Source organism: Peromyscus eremicus, chromosome 6, assembly GCF_949786415.1.
Source record: "Peromyscus eremicus chromosome 6, PerEre_H2_v1, whole genome shotgun sequence".
Classification (NCBI taxonomy): Eukaryota; Metazoa; Chordata; class Mammalia; order Rodentia; family Cricetidae; genus Peromyscus; species Peromyscus eremicus.
In genome coordinates, this window is record NC_081421.1 from 81440039 (window position 1) to 81461433 (window position 21395).

The 21395-nt window shown below is 50.5% G+C and overlaps 1 protein-coding gene across 1 annotated transcript; it reads left to right on the forward strand.

The window, feature by feature from the left end:
* The first annotated feature begins 2884 nt into the window (after positions 1–2884).
* On the forward strand, positions 2885–15011 carry Mybphl (myosin binding protein H like). Its single transcript, XM_059266607.1, has 7 exons — positions 2885–3032; positions 11519–11607; positions 12151–12346; positions 12523–12662; positions 12811–12970; positions 13076–13212; positions 14718–15011. The coding sequence occupies exons 1-7, from the start codon at positions 2885–2887 to the stop codon at positions 15009–15011; spliced, it is 1164 nt and encodes a 387-aa protein (XP_059122590.1).
* Positions 15012–21395: the final 6384 nt, after the last annotated feature.

The window sequence follows — 21395 nt, forward strand, 5'->3', positions numbered from 1 at the left end:
TACTGGCAATTTTCTGTGTATTTGCAATATTTGGGTTAGAAATAAAACAGCCTGGACTTGGGTACCTAACCTTCTAAGATGAGTAAGCTACGGTTTCTTAGTGAGTTTTTCTAGCTTTCTACCTTCAAAAGTCAAGACTCCAGCAACCAGAGAAGCACCAGTTAGCTGCTTCTAGCTTGAAGCTAGTTAGTGCACTTGGAGGTGCAAAGGTGGCGGGTACTTTGAGGAAACGACTCCAAACAAACGGGTTGCTTGCCCCTAGGGTTTCTAACGTCCTTGTCCCTTCATTTTCTTGATCTTGATGCTCGTCAAGATGTAGGGGACCATCTCCCTCGTCACCTCCTGGAGTCCTACACCCACCACACACATCCTCCAGCGTCTGTTCCTACACTTCTGGAGACAACATTCGCTTCCACTCCTGAATGTGGAGTGTGTCCCTGGGGGCACATGATCACTAGGTCAGCCAGCCGTGGCAGTTCCCGCTTGCCCCACCTTCCCTTGCTCCCCTCACAGTCCTTTAGAGTCTCAGCCTCGTTTACAAGTGTCGCCTGAAGGAGCTTCTTGCCCACCTGCCTTCAGCCATAGCCATCCCACCTTACCGTGGGACAGTTTTCTTGTTTGTCCTGGAACTCACTTGGTAGCCCAGGCTGGCCTCGAACTCACAGAGATCCGCCTGCCTCTGCCTCCCGAGTGCTGGGATTAAAGGCGCGCACCGCCACCCTCCGAGTGGGATAGCATTTGAAGCAGTATTTCCATTCAGTGCTCCCACATGTTACTCTGGAGATAGTTACTCAGGGACCAGGCCTTGTTCTTGAAGGATCCACCCCTCAGGCAGGAGTTTTTACCCAAGGATGAAATCAGTAGTTCCAGGGATTCCAACACACTCTAAGCCTGGGACCAGAAAGCCCAGGCTGCCCTACAATTGATGGTAATCCTACCTCTCCCTCCAGAGTGGACTTTCTAATGAGCAGACCTGAGGGGTCTCTATTCTTAAATTTTATTCTTCATACAATTTTCTACATATGAAGGACAAAAAAAGGGCTAACACTACAGGCTTAGATTACTTTTTCCATAAAAACATGGCTGAGCATGGAATAAAAAAGGGGTCTCCCTAAGCAGGAGAGAGCAGTCAGTAACATGCCTGCCACACAGAGGGCTTGAGTTCAATCCTCAAGCCCATCTAACAATCCCATAGATAGACAGGAAGATTCCTGGAGCTCACTGGCCGGCCAATAAACCTCTCAATAAACAATATGGGGCCCGATAAGATGGCTCAGTGGTTAGGATGCCTGCCACCAAGGCTTAACCCTGGGGACTCAGAAGAGGAGGAGAACTGACTCCCAAACATTGTCCTCTGACCTTCAAGTGTGGACGCAGCAGGCAGATGGCTTAGCAGTTAAGAGCACTGACTACTCTCTCTCTCTCAAAAGACCTGGGTTTGGTTCCAGGCACCCACATGGCAACTCACTTAGTCCCAGAAGATCTGACACCCTCTCAGAAGCTCCAGGAATACACATGATGCAAAGACATCCGTGCAAAACACTGATACACATAAAAAACAAAGGGACATGTTTAAATAAATACAGGATTGCTGGCCCCCGAGTTAGGAAAAAGGCGATGTGATAGGAAACCAAATAATTTGGGCGGAGGGTACAGCGTGAAGCAGAATGGTTGGATGCGCCCGGAAAATGATCGGACTTCTGGGTGTAGCTGGCACCGAGTGTGGGCTGGCCATGAGCCTGCGTTTTGATTGTATCCCGGGCACTGCCCTGGCCTCAGCATCCCTTGTTACATAGACCTGAGGTGCAGAGCCATCAGCTGGTGGCCGAATGGTACAGCCAGCTGTCACACATCCCTGTCCCCGGGGAGCTTTCCTCCCTGTACTAGGCCACCTCTCACTTCATTTGTGCTTTATCTCATAGGAAGAGCCATTGACAGCTTTCGAAGGGGGAACCGCTGGTCTGACCTAAAAATAGCTCCCATTTATCCAGCACTTAGTCAGCTACACTCTGCTAAGCACTTTAGAGAGATTACCTCTTTAATCCTCATAACCCTATGGTTATTATTACCTCCATTTCACAAATGAAACCCAACTTATGAGAGGTTGGGGGTGGGGTGCTAGGGGAGGGCTGGTCTAGCAAGCACAAGGCCCTGGGTTCAAGCCCCAACACATAGAGGAGGGGGTTGGGGGGGAGAGAGGGAGGGAGGGAGGGAGGGGAAGGGGTAGAGGAGAAGGTGGGAGACAAGTCCCAGTACACACATCAAACATACACAGAGGAACAGACAGACTATGGGGTGTCACTAGTCACACAGGTACCTGATGACAGAGCTCAAGTGTAGCCAGCGTAGTCAGGCTGCAGAGGACTAACTGTCCTCACCCTTGCCCTGGCCTGCCCTTGGGGACTGGGACGGCAAAACCCATGAAGGCCAAGGTGTGGAGACCTGCTCTTCAATGCGTGTGGGAACAGCTAAGGTGTGCCTGAGAGTTCACTGGTCTTGGGACCATAGGTCCTGTTGAATGAGCTGGAGGTCAGGAGCCAACGATGACGATGTTATCGCTCAGGCCTCCCACCGAAGACAGAAGTCCCTCTCATATCCTCTGTGCTCCAGCTCTCCCCTCCCTCCTAATGCTGGAGGGGTGTCATCTCACTCCCAAGATAACAGGGCCACCTCAGCCCCCCTCCTGTGGCTATTCTGGGCTGCTCTCTGATCCTCCTCTTCCCCTGGCCCCTACTTCACCCTTCAGTGGGAGTAAGGTGGGTGGGGAAAAGCCAGCCCACTTACATAAGCCTGTGGCTGCGGACCCCAGGGAGACCAGCCTGGACAGCAGGTGCTCGGCCCCTCCCTCAGCGGCAACAAAGAAAATCTTCAGCTGAAGCCCAGCATGGAGACAGCCACCACACCAGAGACGGCCTCGCACTCCCAGCGGCAGGTAGAAGCAGCTGCTGACCCAGCGGATGCCGCAGGACCCCGGGCTTCATGTCAACGGGAGGCGGACGGCCCCTCACAGCAGCTCCTGCCCTCTATTGAAGGTGACCTGTGGCAGTCGGTGAGGGTGGGGGGATGCTGAGTAGTGTGGGAGGCGAGAACTTCCTACTGCCTTGAATATACTTTAGGGGTCCACCCACCCCTGTGTGCAGACTTTAAGAACTTTAGGGAACTGCTACTTAGGGTAATGCAGGAATATTCATGGGAGCCGTCACACTCTTCAAATTGTGACTCGCTGTTCAAATATCTCTGTTGTGGTTTTGCTCTTTAGCTGAAAAGTCAGTGAATGATGTGGCGCTTCACAGTGACTAGCAATGATCTGTTTATATTTTTACCATCAAAAACAGTCACAGGTCCTGGGAGGACCCAGTGGACTAAAAGCCAGTTGGGAAAGGAACAGGGTGGGAGGATGGGGGTGAGATAGCCAACATCTGTAGTGGGAGAATGGTTCCCAAACCACGGCTGTGAGGAGGTTGAGTATCTTGGATGGCGTGATACCTGGCCTCTGCCTGGGTCATGCCACAGCATCAGGACCTACCTAATGCCCCACCCTAGCTCACCTGGCCATGGCCTCTCAAAGTCAGAGCTCTGTGGAAGTAGAGCCTTTTAGAGAGAAGTACTCCATTTCTACTTTCTACTTGGTGCCTGCTCCAGCCCCATCACCCTCTACCTGCCCCAGTACCAACCGTCCTGGCTGACTGAGCCCCCTCCCCCAGCTTACCTGGGAAACTGCTGGGAGCCGAATCAAAGTGTGTCTCCACCGCACCTGGGTCTGCAGACCCAGGACATGAGAAATGGCCCTCCCCTTCTTTGTGACAGTCTTTAGCAACGCTGTGACTGTGCTAAACATTTAGCCCAACAAAGGCCCAGTGTTATACCCAGTTGACTTTGCAGAAGATTTGAAGACCACTCACAAGGAACCCATGAACTCCCAGGAAGCAAAGAGGTAGGAGGGAGAAAAAAAAAAAAAAAAAAAAGACATTCTAGGCTGGCAGGCAAAGTCCCAGGCTCCTTTCCCAGGGTGACCTCTAGCACCGCAGTGACCTTGGACAAGTCAATTTAACTGCTCCGTTTCAGTTTCTTCTCTGAAAAATGACTTTAAAGGTCTCCCAAGCAGGGCAGTTAGAAGGATCGCCGAGGTGACCCGATTTGCGTTAGAAGAGGCTACACCAACATGGGACATTTCCAAGAAAGAGACGACAACCAAGTTCTATCTCCAAATAGGGCCCGAAAGCACAGCTGCCCGCTCTTCACCCTAGAGGTTCCTCATAGGAGCCGCCCGAATGTCCAGGGCAGAGCTGGTGGAGTTTATCTCACTGAAGAAGAGCTAGGAGAGGTGCTGTGAGCATGCTAGGATGAGACGCGGCCAGAAACCCAGTTTCTTCCCCTAAAAGGCCAAGAGAAATCAGGGGCAGAGGAGATGGAGAGCCAGAACTACTGACTCCCTGACGCTCCTGGTCTCCACTCTGCAGGGCACAGACCCATCTCAAACCAGGGTTTACCTTCTGCTCAGGGGCACTGTGGGCAGCTCACTCTGGCAATCCCTGCCCACCCAACCCAGGTCCAGCCAAAAGCCCCACCCTCCTGTGCACACCCTGTGTGCTGCAGGCCTCAGGGCCACAGCTGGTGACTCAACACAGAGGTGAGTGACAATAAGGACATCCTTTGACCCATTGCAAAGCCTGTGTGCGTCTGTTAGCTTCTTGAAAGACGACAACACACGTTCAGATCTTAGCTCTATCCTGCCACCACAGAGGAGTCAGGACACCTCTCTGAGCCTTCGTGGTCTCCTCTGTAGATGGAGAAAGCTGAATTCGAGCAACATCCTGCTCCTTTGATTTCTGTGCCCCCCACCCCCGCCCGGAAACCTGATAAAAGCTATGGACTCCCAACCCTGGAAAGATCAACCAAAAAAAGTTCCATAAGTTCACCGAGTCTCTGAAGCCCATCTACCAATCTTGAAGGATGCCTGGAACAGGACCTATGACTCCTAAGTTCTCTGAGCGTTCCAAAGACTGTCTGCCTCCTTACACCGCCTGTTCCTCATAGAGGGCACAGGGTCTGAGGGGTGACGCAGAGAGCGTGTGAGAGCAGGGCGAGCCAGGCGGGCAGAAATTCATTGGCACAATCACAACTGACCAATAAGGGGCTTGCAGTCCAACTACATGGCCAAATCAGCAAGACGACACAGGTGGTATTGGTACCATTTATCCTCCGTGCTCCACGGTAGTGGGTCCAGGAGTCAAAACCTGAAGGAGCTGAAGGGGAGGCGAGGAAAGTTACATCCTTGAGTTGGAGAAGCCTTGAGACAGAGAAGGTCAGCTGCTAATTTCAACAGAATTGCTCCGAGCAGCTGTGGCCCTGCATCTCATCTGAACCTCCCAGTGTCTCCCAGGCATGGAAGCTGATCTCACACGCCCTGGAGGAGTCAGCCTGTCTACGTGCTCCCCTTCCTCACCCTACAAACATTGACTTCCTCGCCTATGAGACGCTAGACAGTATCCAGCTACAAAGCTAAACAAAATGAGTTAAAACGATGCCTTCAAGGTATATTCTCATAGAAGGAAAGAGACAAGTGAAAGACAGTGTGGGTCAGAAGGTGCTAAAAGTAACTAACGCAGGGAAGGAGGCCAAGTGCCAGAGGGAAGAGGGAAGCAAACTTCATGTTCCAAACAGACGGTGAGCAAAGGCCTTACAAACAGGATGATTTGAGCCGCAATCTAGTAGACATAAGTGGACTATTTTTTCGGTAGATAGAACAAGTGCAAAGGTCCTGAGGCAGGAATGTACTTTATGGGTTGGGCCACTGGGGCCACAGCACAGTGAGGGAGGACGGAGGGGCAGAGAGTTATCAAGCCACAGCACTGTGAAGAACAGATTGATTCCGGGACGATGGGCAGCCAGCACAGGGTTGTGAATGAGGACTGACATGACCAAATGTGGGATTTAGGGATTTTTCTAGGTACTGTGTTAAGAAGACAGTGGGTGTTTCTTAGCCACTAGGACGATCATCTGCTGGTGAGAGAGAGGGACAGCTGACAGTGAGCTGAGGCCATGGGACAGAACTGCCAGGATCATCAGGAATGCTGGTAGTGGTATAAGCCTTTAATACCAAGCACTTGGGAGACAGAGGCAGGTTGATCTCTGTGAGTTCAAAACCAGCCTGGTCTAAATATAAGTGAGGCTCTGTCTCAAAAAAAAAAAAAAAAATATCAGTGTCCATGGGGAAACAGCATCATAATAGTCAAATCAGCATATTTTTAATTGCTTATATAACCAATTCCATTTTAATAGATCATTTACATATTGCTAGTCACACTTCACATTTGGATTCTCAGGGGCTGAGGGAATTCATGGAAGGGAGGGACTATGATGTCACCTTTTTTTTTTGTTTTTTTGAGACAGGGTTTCTCTGTGTAGCTTGATGTCACCTCTCTAAGGTGTCACATCTCATACATACATCACTTCATTTATTTGTCAAGAACTCCATACATGTATACACTGTGTTTTGACGTCAAGTCAGCAAAGCTTCTGTCTTCTCCTACATGCTTGTCTGGGCAGACCCAGACACTGTGTGGGTGGAAGGCTTATTTAATTAGGATTAGGCGCTGCCAAGAGGGTGTTAGGAAGTGAGAGAGGACTGAAGGACCGGGGTGATTATGCAAGAAAGTGGGTGTTATGACCATGAACTCCAGGCTGCTGGGGAAGAGTGGGATGGGCAACAAGGGATGGGTGCCACGGAGGCCGGGGGTGGGGGTGGGGGGGTGTTGGGGGGGGCGACACGCCTCAGCGGCACGACAGAACTGCAGTATGGCAGCACTGAGGAGGAGAGGCAAATGGAGAGCCTCTCCATCAGTCAGGGGCTGCCGGCTCGAGAAACAAGCCCCCCTCGAGAACAGCGTGAGCTGACTGCTAGTGCAGGACTGAAAATAAGTGTCCCTATTAGGTAGCTCATTCTCCACAAAGCAATTTAGGGACACTGGCCATTTTCCTATGGGGGCTTTGCCACTTGAGGGGGCCCTATGATCATCTGCCTACAGATAGCAGTGGGGGGGGCACAGAAAAGTCACCTGTTACGAGCTTTGGCACTGAAGCAATTCCCACACTTTCTACTCACACTTCCTTGGAGAGAATTAGTCCCTGGTGTGACAGCCACTGCCCAGATGTACTGCGACATCAGGTAACATCAGAGTTGGTGGTCAAGGAGCTGTCTTTGTTAGGGGTGTGGAGTGAGTGCAGCACCCTCCAGATCATGGAAAGGTTGCAGTTTCTGGGTCTAGAGAATGACCACAGGATCCAGTGGCTGAAGCAGGCATTGAATCGGTGAGAGTGTCAGGTCCAAACGAAACTGGGCAAATGGCTAACTGCAGTTCCTATCAGCATACCTAGGAGGCACCATAGCAGACATGCCATGTCTGCTGGCCTCCAGGCTCACTCAGTACCTGTGGCTCCTCTCGGCTTTCCTCACCCCGCCCTCAGCCCCCTACAGTCAACTTCTCCAGCTCCTGGGCCTCTCTTCCTCCAGCTTCTCATCCCTATATAACCCTGCCAATTCGGCCATGCCCTCTCTTGGTCCTCTCTTTTTCTCGGTCCTCCTCTCGTGGCTGAGTTCAGTCTGTTGGTCATGTTCAGTCCACCACTTTCTCTCCCTGCTCCGCACTCTTCTGGATGCCTCTGGTTATACTCTTCCTCCTAGCTACAATAAAGACCTTCCCCTTTAACCATATCTCAGAGCTGCCATGTCCTCACTTCACATATCTGGTGCCGAAACCCCCACTTCATACAGTGGGCCAGGGTGTGAGAGGACCCTGCAGGGGTTAGAAGGACGGACACTGGAATTACCAGGCCTTCTGAGTGCAGCAGTGTTGACAGAGGCAGCGAGCAGGGGCCAAAGCCAGACAAGGGATGAGGGGTCTTCATCACAGAGAACCGTTATTTCTGCTTCTATATCCTTTTGGTTTTCCTGATCCTGCTTTCACTGTCTTCAAGGAGGCGACACTGTTGGCCTTCACAAGGAGGTTTTTCCAAGGTCTACCCATTCTTTTCCAACCACCCTCTACCAAACAGGTTAAGACAGCCTGGTGCTTACTTCTCAAATCGCTGGCAATATTTACTTTCAAATCCACAGATGGCTTGAACTTTCTGCCCTTGTTTTGGTAAGCACTTACTCACACAGGCATATGTTTATGTTTGTATGCATTTCCACATGCATGCATACACACTTACAAATCTACACATTTACATACACACACACACACACACACACACACACAGACATGCGCATGCACGCCATTCTCCAATGCATCTGCACTTTTCTTCTCTCTACAGGTCATAGTTAGTAGCAGTGTATGAATCATACAATCTCAGGAGAGTGCTAGAGGAAAATCTCTGACCATGTAGAAGGAAATTGTGAGTGGATATGGCCAATTATTTCCTATGAGAATAGGGGAAAAAATGAGCATGAACTTCAGCAGTTTAAAATTGGGGTAGATAGTAGATCTTAGGACTCAAAATAAATTACATTTTTGAGACTTAGACAACATTCTATGGGAGAAAAATGCTGAGACCAACCCAGCTCAGAGGTCAATGTTTCTCAAGGGAAATAACAAAATGCTTTCCCCCCAGGAATACAAGGGGATCAAACCAAACTGTGGCCATCAGTCCTGGCCTAAGAACACTGAGGCTCTGCCTTAGAGCTCTGGGTTCTGAGTCATGTTGCTCCCTGACATCTGAGGAGGAAAAGCCCTTGGGTGTGATAGGGAAACCTCCCCAAGGTCAGTCCAATTTACACCTCACTTGACTGGAGGTGTGAAGAGAGATGTCTCCAAGGAGCCCTCAGTTAACATTCTGAGCAAAGAGTCAGGTTGCTGACCAAGTTGAATTTGGGAGGTGACAGAACTCTGCTGACGGGGCACCTCTGGCTGCCAGACCCTCTCTACTAACCGGCATGTGGTCACTCTCAAGGCCTTCTGCGGCTCTTCCCTGGGGAGTCTCTTCATCCATTCCCCCCAGAAAGTCAGGGACACCCTGATGACTTCATGGTCATCTTGTCAGGGGCTCCCTTATAAATAAAGAGCTTCAGGGAGGGAGACCCTCCCTTCCCTCCGCATCTCCACTGTGGCCTCCCCTTGAGACCTCAAAGGCTGCTCCGGAAATCCTCCCAGCTCTGCACTGCTTTTCCTTCTCTAGTGTGGCTGAAAGAAAGCTACCGTTTTCCGAGAAAATCGGTAAGAAATAAGAAATGCCAGGTAGAAACAGATATTAGCTCGCATCCATCAGCAGAAGTCCAGACCTGATTCTTGAGCGGAAACCTTGATGAAGTAGGGATCAGTTAATGTGTCTCTCAGCACGAAGCCTGATTCCTATCCCCCTCAACTCAACCCTTCTCGGTCCCTGAGCCTAACCGACCTTCTGCCCTCCCTTCCTCCCTGAGTCTTCCTGAGTCACTGGAGGTCCCAGCAGGCCCTGACTCGGGCACCTTGGTCTAGGGAGACATGATGAGGGTGGGAGACTGGATGGAGGAGCTATGCTTAGAAAATGGGCCCTTTGGACGTCTGATCCCAGCGAGGGAGGCAGGAGTCCTGGGTGCCAGGCACAACTCCACACCTAGCCTGGAGCTCAGCAAGTCAGTGTCTCTCTGAGCCTCCCCATCTCCAGTTGGCTTGTTTTTCTGGGTACTCACTAAGATCCTTTTAACTCTGACACCCTGTAGACAGCACAGGGACAGAGGAGCCTGTTCCTTGGAAGTGTGAAAGGTTATTTCCTTGCCCAACAATGGAAAACCAAGGTCAACAAGATGAGTTTTTTTTTTTTTTAAACCTTTTTCAATTACTTCCCTCCTTTAAAAAGAAAAAAAATTCTCTCACATCTGCCTGGGCTCAGCCCCTTGGCTACTTGCCAAGATGGCCACAGGAAAGGAATGCATCATACAACACTTCTGCTGTTCCTACCCGGCCCCCCCAAAGTCAGCAGAGAGCAGACCGAGCAGGGTCACTGGGAGTCTGGGCGCCATGCCTGCCCTGTTCTTACTGAGAACACTCATGTCCACTTGGCACACAGCTTCCAAGGGTACAGACCAAATCAGGTCCAACCCAGGGGAGAACAGCAAAGTAAGGGGACTAGATAAACGACATGGTCACAGCCAAGTGTTTCGTATTTGTATTAACTTCTAAAGACAAGTGGTTTGAGAGCATGACCGGGGTGTGTGTGTGTGTGTGTGTGTGTGTGTGTGTGTGTGTGTGTGTGTCTACAAATGGAGGCATACAAGGAACACAGTCGGACCTCTGTCTCCTTCCTCTTAACTCTCTCCATGTGAAGGGCTGCTTCACACAATGTGTGCATTTAAGCTGTTCAGTCTACAAGCAAACATGCTCCTGTCGGGATGAATGCACAGGAATGTACTCTCAGGGAAATGTGGACTCTCAGCAAACTTGGACTGCCTTGTCAAACACTCATGCCACGGGAATGTCCCAGGGCTGGAATTTCTTCAACTCTAGGAATAAATTTTGGCAGGAAGTCTTGGGTTGTCGTGGGAACTGAGGCGGTATCGCGGTCTACTTAAGACAAAAGCCCTTGAGAAAAGAGGAAACAGCAACCCTGGAAAGGTAGGAGGAAAAAGTGGTCCTCAAGTGAGCCAGGTGGGACGTCTGCACGTCCACAGTCAAGGTAGCCCACAGCATCCTCCCGAGAACAGGACATCCGGGCTCCAAACCCTGCATCCTGGAAGGCAACAAAAGATATCTAATCTCCCAGAGCTTACTGGAGCAGGTCTGGAGGAGCAGAGGCAAGTAAGGAACGGCCATCTCCCCGAGTTTGCTTGTATGAAGTGATCCTCTACCGACGGGTGCTGGCAGCAGGGTGGACGTGAGGGGAAAGGACCCAGACGCTGGCTCCCCTGGGATGACTTCAGCACTGCCTCCAAGGGAGGACAAGGTGCTGACACTCCGCAGAGCAGAAAGCCTTCTCTCAAGGCCTGCACCCAACTGGGAGATGATTCACTCTGACAGCAATGTTATGACAGACCAAGCAAAAACCACTGAAAAGACGAGCTGTGGAGACGGAAGGGTCGGCACATGGAAAAGAACCAAACTCACATAGACGGGAAGCGGGTGGCTGAGAGTTAAAAATCAACACAAGCAGCGGTTCAGAGCCCAGGTTTTCGGGGAGGTCTCACCACACAGTCCATCCAGCCTCACTTCCTAGGTGCTAAGGTCACAGGTGGGCACCACCACATCCAGCTCCCATGTTCCTTCTGGAGACTTTAACTTTAGCCTTTCCTGGGGCTCCTCAGCCAACTGCTCCCCAAATCCCAGCACAACAATGGGAAAGGCGTTAATGGTTTAATGACAGAACACCAGAATGACTGAGATGGCTGGGTTTGATCCCCAGCACAACGGAAGGGTCTAGGAACAGTCCCTATGATAGGGGCTTAATCTGACGGTCACTTGGGCCACTACCCACAGAGTACTACTGGATGTAGCACCCACTTTCTCCGAGTACCCATTTCCTATTCTCTCTTTCTATCACTCAGAGCACCCCAAGATCTGGCTACCTCGGGCCCTGAGACAGACTTACATCCGGAAGGTTGGGGACACAGTGAATCTACTAATCCCATTCCAGGTGATCACACCAGCCTCACGTTGGGACCAGGTCAAGGTTTGACTTGGAAACAGAAGTAGGACTGAGGCAGTCTTTCTGGCCTTGAATGAGAGGACCCACAGTACCAGAAGTCTGAGGCCAGAGCACCACCTTCCAACACTCCCAAGGGTGGGTTTCGCTAGGACAGATATGTCCCACGAAAGGAGGTAAGGCTAAGCCAGGCCCTGCAGTCTGCAGAGGTCTGGGGGCCCTCAGTTTTAGAGGGTTCTTAGGAGTTTGGGCAGCTACCTAGCTACCCTAAGTATCCATGAAAGACTCAAAGCCAGCTCCCCCTGTCTCTTGAGACTACCCTGAAAGGAGGGAGTTCCCTGGAGAAGTCTACAAACAAACAAACAAACAAACCTCTAGCTTAAGGAATACAACTCCATGTCAAGATACCCTGTGGGTCTGGGGTAGACTCCTGCAGCAACAGGAGGAGAGAGGGAGAGAGGGAGCGAGGGAGAGAGGGAGAGAGAGAAAATATAAGCCTCTTGGGGATGCTCAAGCCTTATCCCCACTGCTCAGGGCAAACCCAAACCTCAGACCACCTGGACTCACAATGGCTCTGCCCTGGACAACAGCCGTGTGAGTGTGCGGAATGGGGAGCAGGACTCCATCCTTTTCATCAGAGAAGCCCGGCGTGCTGATTCAGGATGCTACCAACTCTGTGTGCGGCTTGGTGGACTGCAGGCCACTGCCACCATCAATATCCTGGTGATCGGTAAGTTTGGGTAATGGAAGAGGTGGTCTCTGGGATCTCTGGGCTGACCAGGAGCCCATCCCGGAGAGTCTCTGGCAAGGTGGCAGGCGGGGAGAGAAAGGAGCCAGGGGTCCTCTCTAGGTGAGATCAACACATGTGAGTGGCACAGTGCCCACGCCATGGCTTTGCCCTTCCAGAGAAGCCAGGTCCTCCTCAGAGCATTAAGTTGGTGGATGTTTGGGGCTCCAACGCTACTCTGGAATGGACACCTCCACAAGATACGGGCAATACGGCACTGCTGGGATACACGGTGCAGAAGGCTGACAGAAAGTCTGGGGTGAGGCCCATCTGGGAAGCGGGGAGGGAGGGAGGCACTCTGGCAGATCTTCTGGCAGCTCCACATGGGGTGAGATTTTAAAAAAAGAAAGAAAGAAAACCCCAAAGCCTTGGTGTCTCACACATGACATCTCCTGGGGACCCCACAGCTGTGGTTCACGGTCCTGGAGCGTTATCACCGTACCAGCTGCATTGTCTCCGACCTCATCGTTGGCAACTCCTATGCCTTCCGTGTCTTTGCCGAGAACCAGTGTGGGCTCAGTGAAACAGCTCCGGTCACAGCTGACCTCGCCCACATCCAGAAGGCAGGTAAGGAAGCTGAGACTAGGGGCTGACAAGACTCAGAAAAAAACGGAACTGAAGCAGGACAAGGGCTCTCAGATGCCACATCATGCTTCCTCTTGGTACCCACAGCTACTGTTTACAAGACCAAGGGGTTTGCCCAGCGGGATCTCTCAGAAGCCCCCAAGTTCACCCAGCCTCTGGCAGACTGCACTACCATCACTGGCTACGACACCCAGCTCTTCTGCTGTGTGCGCGCCTCCCCCCGGGTGAGTGGGGAGCTTGGGGGACGGGGGTGTCCTGAGCTGCTTCCTGCTGCTGTCTCATCCTAACCTGAGCTATGTCACAGGGCATTCTAATTGAACATCTGCTACCAGAGGCACCATCTGCCTCCCCAACAGCAGGTTACTTGGGAACTGTCAGGGTGTCTGTAATTCAAGATGGATGGATGTAAATGATGTTTCCTTTGAGTGTGGGGTCCTCATGCACAAAGACATCACTTCCAGCTAGTTATCTGGCGGAAGAGTCTGATTCCCACTGGCTTCCCTTTATTCACTCCTCATGTCTGTGCAGAGCTACACACACGCACGCTGCTCTGCATGCAACCTGGTCTTTGTACTCCACACCCGTAGCAGCCTTTACCAAGTAACTTGGGTTACAAGTACAGGTCAACCGTGTGGAGATAACATCTTAGAAGGGGAATTGTGATAAAACCACCCTAGAAACCACTTCCGAAAACAGAGGGGACAGAAACCACTCATAAACAGTGGGGATAGGATATGAATGGATCACAATATGTACATAAAAAACTGGAGACCCTGAGCTGACAAGAGACTCAGTGGGTGAAGGTGCTTGCTGCCAAGCCTGACCACCTGAGTTTGATCTCTGGGACCCACATGGTGGAAAGAAAGCAAGCTGGAAGTTTTCCTCTGACCTCCACACATGCGTTATGGCACCAGTGTACCCTTCAGCCTCTCCACATACACACAAATGGTATTTAAAAACATTTTCAAGACAGGGTTTCTCTGTGTAGTGTTGGCTGACCTGGAACTCACTCTGTAGACCAGGCTGGCCTGGAACTCACAGATCCATCTGTCTCAGGCTCCCAACTGCTGGGATTAAAGGCGTGTACCATCACCGCCCGGCTTTAAAATATATATTTTTTGTGTATCTATATTATATATAATTATATATGTGTGTATATTTATGCATATAAATATGTATGTATATACATACACACACATATACATTTTTAAGTGGAGCCCATAGCTCCACATAGGTGTGGTAATGCATACCTTTAACCCCAGAACTACAGAGGCAGAGGAAGAGTGATCTCTATGAATCTGAGGCCAGCCGAGCCTAGTCTACATAGGGAGAACAGCCAAGGTTACATAGGAAGACCCTATCTCAAAAAAAAAAAAAATTTTTTTTAATTTAAAAAGTAGACCTTGATGCCCAGTCATAATACATGATGGCTCCTTGAGCAATTTCTTCCACGTCAGGGACATTTGTTGGAGTGGACTAGGGTTCAGTCACTGTATTCAAACACAAGGAGGAGCTCCAGCCAGCCATTGCTGAAGGTACTGAAAGGGGAGTCCAACCCCCCCCCCCCACCACCACCACCACACACACACCACCACCACACACACATCAGGGGCAGGGAAACTTGCAGACAGCCATCATCTACAGCCTTGAGGGCAGAGTCCCAGACACGCAGCATGGAGAGGACGACTGGGTCTTACCTGCTCTGCTGCCCCTCATCTTCATCTTCCAGCCCAAGATCATCTGGCTAAAGAACAAGATGGATCTCCAAGGCAACCCCAAGTACAGAGCCCTCAGTCACCTAGGGATCTGCTCCCTGGAGATCCGCAAGCCTAGTCCCTTTGATGGAGGCATCTATACCTGCAAGGCCATCAATGCCCTGGGAGAGGCATCCGTGGACTGTCGGGTGGATGTTAAAGGTAAAGATGGAGAATTAGTGCCCATGTCTCCTCCTCCCACCATCCAAGAACGACACAAGCTGAGATGGAAAAGGTCCCTGCTTTGTATGCGTTGCCTGTTGCAGTGACCAAATACCCAACAAGAAGCAACTTGCGGAAAGACCTATTTGGCTCATGGCTTGAGGGCACAGTCTGTCAGGGCAGGGAAGACCACAATAGGGCAGGGGTGGATCTCGGTAGCAGCAGGAGGAACATGAGACTGCTTCCTCACATCTGGACACATCAGGAGGCAGAGAGAGATGAACGCCGATGTCCATCCGTGTTTTCCCTTTGCCTTTTTGTTCAGGCTCCCAACCTGTGTGATGATGTCACTCATGATTGGGGCAGGTCTTCCCTCCTTAGTTAAAACTCTCTAGGAACACCCTCACAGACGTGCCTAGAGATGATCTCCTAGGTAACTAAATCCAGTCAAGAGAGCACGACCATTAACTATCACAACTGACTGGGGCCTCCGTGTGGCTGTCACCATTAAGGATGCACTAGGAGCCCATCACCCAACGTTTCATCTCTGTCCATCGCAACTCAATAGTGTAGGAAGAATCACTACTTCCTTTTTTTTTTTTTTTTAAAGGACAAGTGTGAAGCGTCAGAGGTTAACTATTTTGCCAGTGGCAGTTAGCACTCTAAAAGCAAGAGCCCAAGGCCCCTTGCTCAGATCCCTGTTCTTTAAGCCCTGTGATCTTTTGTCCCAGCCCATGACGCTGCAGAGGCTCGTTGGTTTTATTCTGCTTTCCCCTCTGGCTTGTTTAGGCAGCACTGCACTCCCCTCCTGCCTGAGATACCCATTCATTTGTCAGAATCCCCATCACTGAACCTAGCATATTATTGGGTTTGGGAGGGGGGTATTTTTTTAATTATTATCTTTCTTTAGTCTTCAGCATCTCATACCTATATATACCTATATATACCTATACATAGCAAAATGATATCATCCCCACACATTATTTTGTAATTTTCTACTTATAGATTTGTCTTCCAATAAACCATCAGCTGGGAGAGACTGTTATCCCCAGTGTCCAGCCTAGTGCTGACACACAGAAGGCTGTAGCTAAACGTTTGTTGCATGAATCATGAATGAGTGGGCCTTTATATATCCTGTTCTCTACGTATAGACTCCCTAGCTAGCATCACGGACACCGCCAAAGCTAAGTAGGACATCCATTCCCAGTGCTCTGAGAGGTTTTCCAGAGATGTCGGCAATGCTAACATTGAGAAATGTCTGCATTTTTGTAGCTCCTCATTAAGGCTGCCCTATGAAGACAGGAAATTCAAGGAAGGTAAGGAAGGAGGGAAATGATGTCTCAATGGATTATTTCATGCTTGTGGCGAATGCTGCTGAGTTTGGGATGGATGTAAGCCTTTCAACCATGTGCCCCTGGTGACTTTTTTTTTTTTCAATTCTAACACTGTCAGCTCTTTGGAGGGAACAGCTAGAAATAAAGTCTACTTTTGTCAGATTCTGTGCATGTCTACTCAGGTCAATGATAGGGAAGAACCCTAGTAATCCTTGGAGAATGTAAGCTTCTACCCAATCAGGGGTTCTGTGGGAAGAGCTGGGTGGGGACTGTAAGAGAAAGAGACCAGAGTCTCCACCAGCACAGACCCTCACTGTAGGTAGGAACAGTTCTGCTAAATCTTTCTACCTCACTATCATAAGCAGGGTAAGAAAGAAAGCAGCTTGTCCACATTCTTTTAAATTTTATGCATTTCTTCCTGTTCAACAGAAGAAAATCATTTTTGTTAAATGTCAACAATAATTTAACATTTGGGTATGTGGTTTCCAAGCCGCTTATCACTGGCAAAAGGCCGCTTGGATCATTATCTAGAATGTGGTAGCTGCTTCAAATTCCCCATCATTCACAGAAGAAATGCTGTGTGTATAAACTGATGGGTACGGTCAAAGGAAAGCCCATGAGAGAATGAGAGACCCAGCTCCCAACATTCCCTCTGACTTTCAGCTCCTGGCTGAAAAAAAAAAAACTGAGCATGGATTCGATCCCCCAAGCCATTTATTTAAGCCCATCAATGATACATAGCAAATGAAAACCCTACGGGCTGCATTAGACGCACAAACTCGCCTCAGGAGAGCTTCCTCTGCCAGCTGGCTTGTGAACATTTTTCTCCTTCCCCGCCCTCTCTATCGATACCACATTGTCGGTGTGGATCTTTCCTGTCCTTGGTTCCCTGTCTCCCAGAAGCAGTGCATGGTGGGCAGTCAATCTATAGCATTGGATCCAGGGACCATGAAGGGAGATGGTCTCAGCACATCCTGGATGAGCTCTGCTTGCCTGCTATGATGCATAACACGCCCTCTCTTTGCAGGGCCTCCTGGGAGCACGACTCTGACAAGACTATGTTCTCAAGAAGCCTTAGCTGGCTTGGCCTAATCTAAATAAAGATATAGATCCTCAATTCTTGATATGTCCTCTTTCTGAGCCTTTCTACATAGGGGAACCTTATGAAGGTTGCAGTCCTTCAACCAGACTAGATGATCCCAGAACCCTAAGATTCCTCTTTTTCTTCTGTTCTTTCATATTCACACACTCTATCTCACAGAAGTGGCCCCCCTCCCCTGCCCATCTCCTTTTTGAGATAGGGTTTTATAAATTCCAGCCTGGCCTTGAACTCTATACGTACATCTTGAACTTCTGATCCTCCTGCCTCCACTTCCTGAGTGCTGGGATTACAGGCCTAAGACTCCAGTTTATGGGATCTTAGGGACTGAATTCAGGACTTCATGCAAGCTAGCTAGGCAAGCGCTCTACAGAATGAGCACGTCTATGCACCGAGGCTTCTGACTCTGTCATTTACCCCAGGCCCTTTATCACAGAACTGAATTCAGTTCCACACAGCAGGAGGCACTGGAAAAAGATGAAGATGGCTTGCTGTCTTCCTCCACCGGTTTCCCTCCTAAAGTGGTGTAAGAGGATGCACACCTATTACAAAGCAGTAAGCAGCCAACCACAACCAAGCCCACGGAACTAACTGAAGGCAGAGCCTCAAAGACCCGAGCCCTGGGAGGTTGCTCCTCCTGCTTCTATTTGTTCGCATGCGTATAACACGTCATATATTGAAGATATTCTGTGAAGGGATCTGTAAGAGATGACAACAGCCCCTCCCATTCCTATGTGCCCACTGTACTCATATCACCAAGAGCCACACACTCAGGACTGGAGAGATGGCTCAGCAGTTAAGAGCACTGGCTGCTCTTGCAGAGAACCTGGGTTCAGTTCCCAGCACCCACACCATGGCTCACAACCACCTGTAACTTCAGTTCCAGGAGGTCAAATGCCCTCTGCTGGCCTGCATAGGAACCGGCACACACGTGTGCACATACATACATGTAGGCACACACACACACACACACACACACACACACACACACATAAAGGAAAATAATTTTTTTTTTCAAGATCCTCAATTCAAGATTCTCCTACCTTGATCTCTCAAGTGCTGGGATGGCAGGCACGCAGCACTACCATGCCCAGCTCCTAAGCCAGTACTTTCTGAAGTGGCCTGTTACATACTAGATAACCGAGGCCACTGTGTTACAGAACAGACCATTGTAGCTCGGTTGCGGAGCACTAAAGTTCAGCAGCTGTCTTGGTTTCCTTCAGCATTTTCTTTAAATGATGTATATGTTTGCATTGATGTTTACCTACATGTGCATCTGTGTAAAGAAAGGTGTTGGATCCCCTGGAACTGGAATTACAGTTGTGAGCTGCCATGGGGGTGCTGGGAATTGAACTCAGGTCCTCTGGAAGAGCAGCCAATGCTCTTAACTGCTGAGTCACTTCTCCAGCCCCTCCCTTCAGCATTAAGGCCCTGCTCTAGTGAGCATCCTCCTGAGAGGCCCTAGAGAAGTCTGCCCTGTCCTGCCAATCTAAGCCCGCACTGTGGATGGGTAACTGTGAGAGTCAGCCCTGGAGAGTGTCAGCAGAAGGACAGGGCTCTTATCAGCTCACAGGGCCCTCCCTACCGGTGCTTGAAGCTGCCTTCTGTCCCTGCAGTGCCCTGGGTTCCCAAGATCCTTAGTGAATAGGTAGAGGGAGCAAGAGAAAGCAAGAACAGGAAGGGGGTCGGGGGCGAGAGACTGTGTGCAAGCATGCACATAAATAGCCTTCTTTGCATCAGGAACTAATGAAGTGATGTCTTTCTTTTAATCTTCATGTTACAAATAAGAAGGTTAAGTTCAAAACCCCTCAAGTCATGATCTGGTGGTAAGTGGCAGAGCCAGGGTTTGACTGCAGGCCTTCCCCATTTTCCCTCATCTATTTCACTCTGAGTCTGGCGGGAAACATGGGCTTCAAAGAGAAAACATTTCCAGGGGTGGGGGTGGGGCAGATATAGGGCCACATTTTTGAGAAGGAAAGGGACATGGGTTAGCTGAGAAGAATCCAAAAAGGCTTTCTTTTTTTCAAACCAAAGAGATCTACTTTCAATGCAGGCTGAGTCTATTCCAGCCCTTTTCTGGAGTTTCGTGAGACTTAAGATACCTACCCTACGCCACAAACCAGCTTCTTACCCAACTAAAAAGTTACTACTCACCTACCAGCCTTGGGAAACACTGAGAAAACAATGACCAAATCTAATGTCCTTATGGAACACCTGTTTGAGATTGTAGGCGAGAGCCAGGGATGGTGGTGGCTGTTGCTAAAAGTTCTTCCCTGGGAGAGACATAAAACAAGGTCCCAATGACAAGCAGTAGAAGTCCACCAAGGTTTACCCAGAGGAACCAGCAAACTCAACAGGCCTACTTACAGAGCGGTGGCTGGAGGTCACAGGCAGGAACACAGATGACCTTACAGCTGCGGCCATCGAAGGTCTGAGTCCTGCAGAGATGATGGCTTCTCCATGGCAGGCAGCCGGAAGAAACGCCCTCCCCTCCCCCTCACTTAGCTCTGTAGCCCCACCCCCAAACCACGTGCAATTAGGACAGATTGCATACACGTGGTTGAGAGGGATGGCCTCATACTCAGGTCCCATCCGACCACACCTCTTCCTTCTATGAGGGAACGTGAACGGTCCTCAGGCCCAGCCGTGATGATCTTTCCAGAGCAGGCAGGACAGAACTCCTGAAAACGGCGGCCGCTGGCGCACAGGCTAGTCCTAGGGTACAGTGGCACAGGCCTTTCATCCCAGCGCTTTGAGAGGTAGAGGCAGGAGGATCAGGACTTCAAGATCATCGCTGGCGGCATGGTGATTTAAGGCCAGCATGAGACTCTGTCTCAGAAAACAAAAAACAAAGCGGAAAGAGACAGAGATGGCGCGTGCGTGCGTGCACGTGTGTGTGCGTATGCGTGTGTGTATTAATGAACGGAGAAAAGAGGTCAGATCATAGCCAGGCAACAACGTATACAACGGCAGAGGCCTCCCTCCACCTGAAGCAGGCCTAGGACAGAAGGTGTTGGGATATCCGCAGTGACTGTACCCTGGGACTCAGTCAGACCTCGGCCTCCACTATTTGCTATACTATTCACAGGCCCGCCATTAAAGTTCACACATCTCCAACATCCTGGCAAAGAAAGAAAATCTTCACACGGCAAGATCTCTAGCCTATGTAACCCTTCTGCATTTGAGGAGCACTACCCTGAAATCCTTTTTAACTATTATTATTTATGAATTTGACACTTATGGAATACCTTCTTAGCAAATACATACTTACTGTGTGCCTGGAAGTAGAACTTTTTTTTCACTAATTCATTATTTAAACTCTTAAGTAGCTGTTCATACACGTCATTTGGGGGTTAAAGCAAGGAGAAGAAATATCAGCTATCTCAGAGAAACGGCCTTATGCTAAGTGAAGAATTCTTGTGCCTCGGGGCTGGAGAGAGTCTAGTGGTGGTCTCAGCAAGCAAGTGAAGAACCCAGCCACTAAACCCAGGGGAACCTGGACTGCAGGAGGTGGGGGCGGGGAAGAGGCGGGGCTCCAAACCCACATTGGTCGGCGGGTTCTCCCCCTGTGGCCGCTCCTCGTGGGTTCTGGCAGGCAGGGAGAAGGAGGCGCTCCCGGGCACGCGCGCGCGCACACTTGCGGCTCCGCCCGCCGCCCCTCCGAAGCCCCCCGGATGGAGTCCTTTTGGGAACGGAGCTTTGCTGCACCCGACAACCTTCTTCTGCAGACTTCCCGACGGCTCCCGCCTCAGCCCCGCCCCCATGAGCTCGCCAATCGCTGTGCGCGTGTGGCAGGGGTGGGTGGAGCCTAGGAAATTCGAAAGAAGCTCCGCCCCTCGGGAGCCTGTTCCCGGGAACTGGGAGGTTGTAGAAGAAAAGCATCCTGCGTGGACGGTGAGGCGGGGTGGGAAGTGGAAACGGAGTGTGCGCGCCGGAGGTGTGGCGGGGATGTGGTGCCGGGAAGTGGAAAGGTGGCGGGAGGGGCGGGGGAGAGAGGAGGAAAATCCCGGATAATAACAAGGAGGGAGGTGGAGTGCGCAGACTGCCCGACTGAGGAG

Excerpts from the sequence above, each read along its gene's own strand:
- Mybphl (XM_059266607.1), top strand. The coding sequence starts at position 2,885 with ATGGAGACAGCCACCACACCAGAGACGGCCTCGCACTCCCAGCGGCAG. Across the intron at positions 11,608-12,150 it reads ATCTACTAATCCCATTCCAG|GGCAAACCCAAACCTCAGAC; the intron begins GTGATCACACCA and ends CCCACTGCTCAG. Across the intron at positions 13,213-14,717 it reads GTGTGCGCGCCTCCCCCCGG|CCCAAGATCATCTGGCTAAA; the intron begins GTGAGTGGGGAG and ends TTCATCTTCCAG.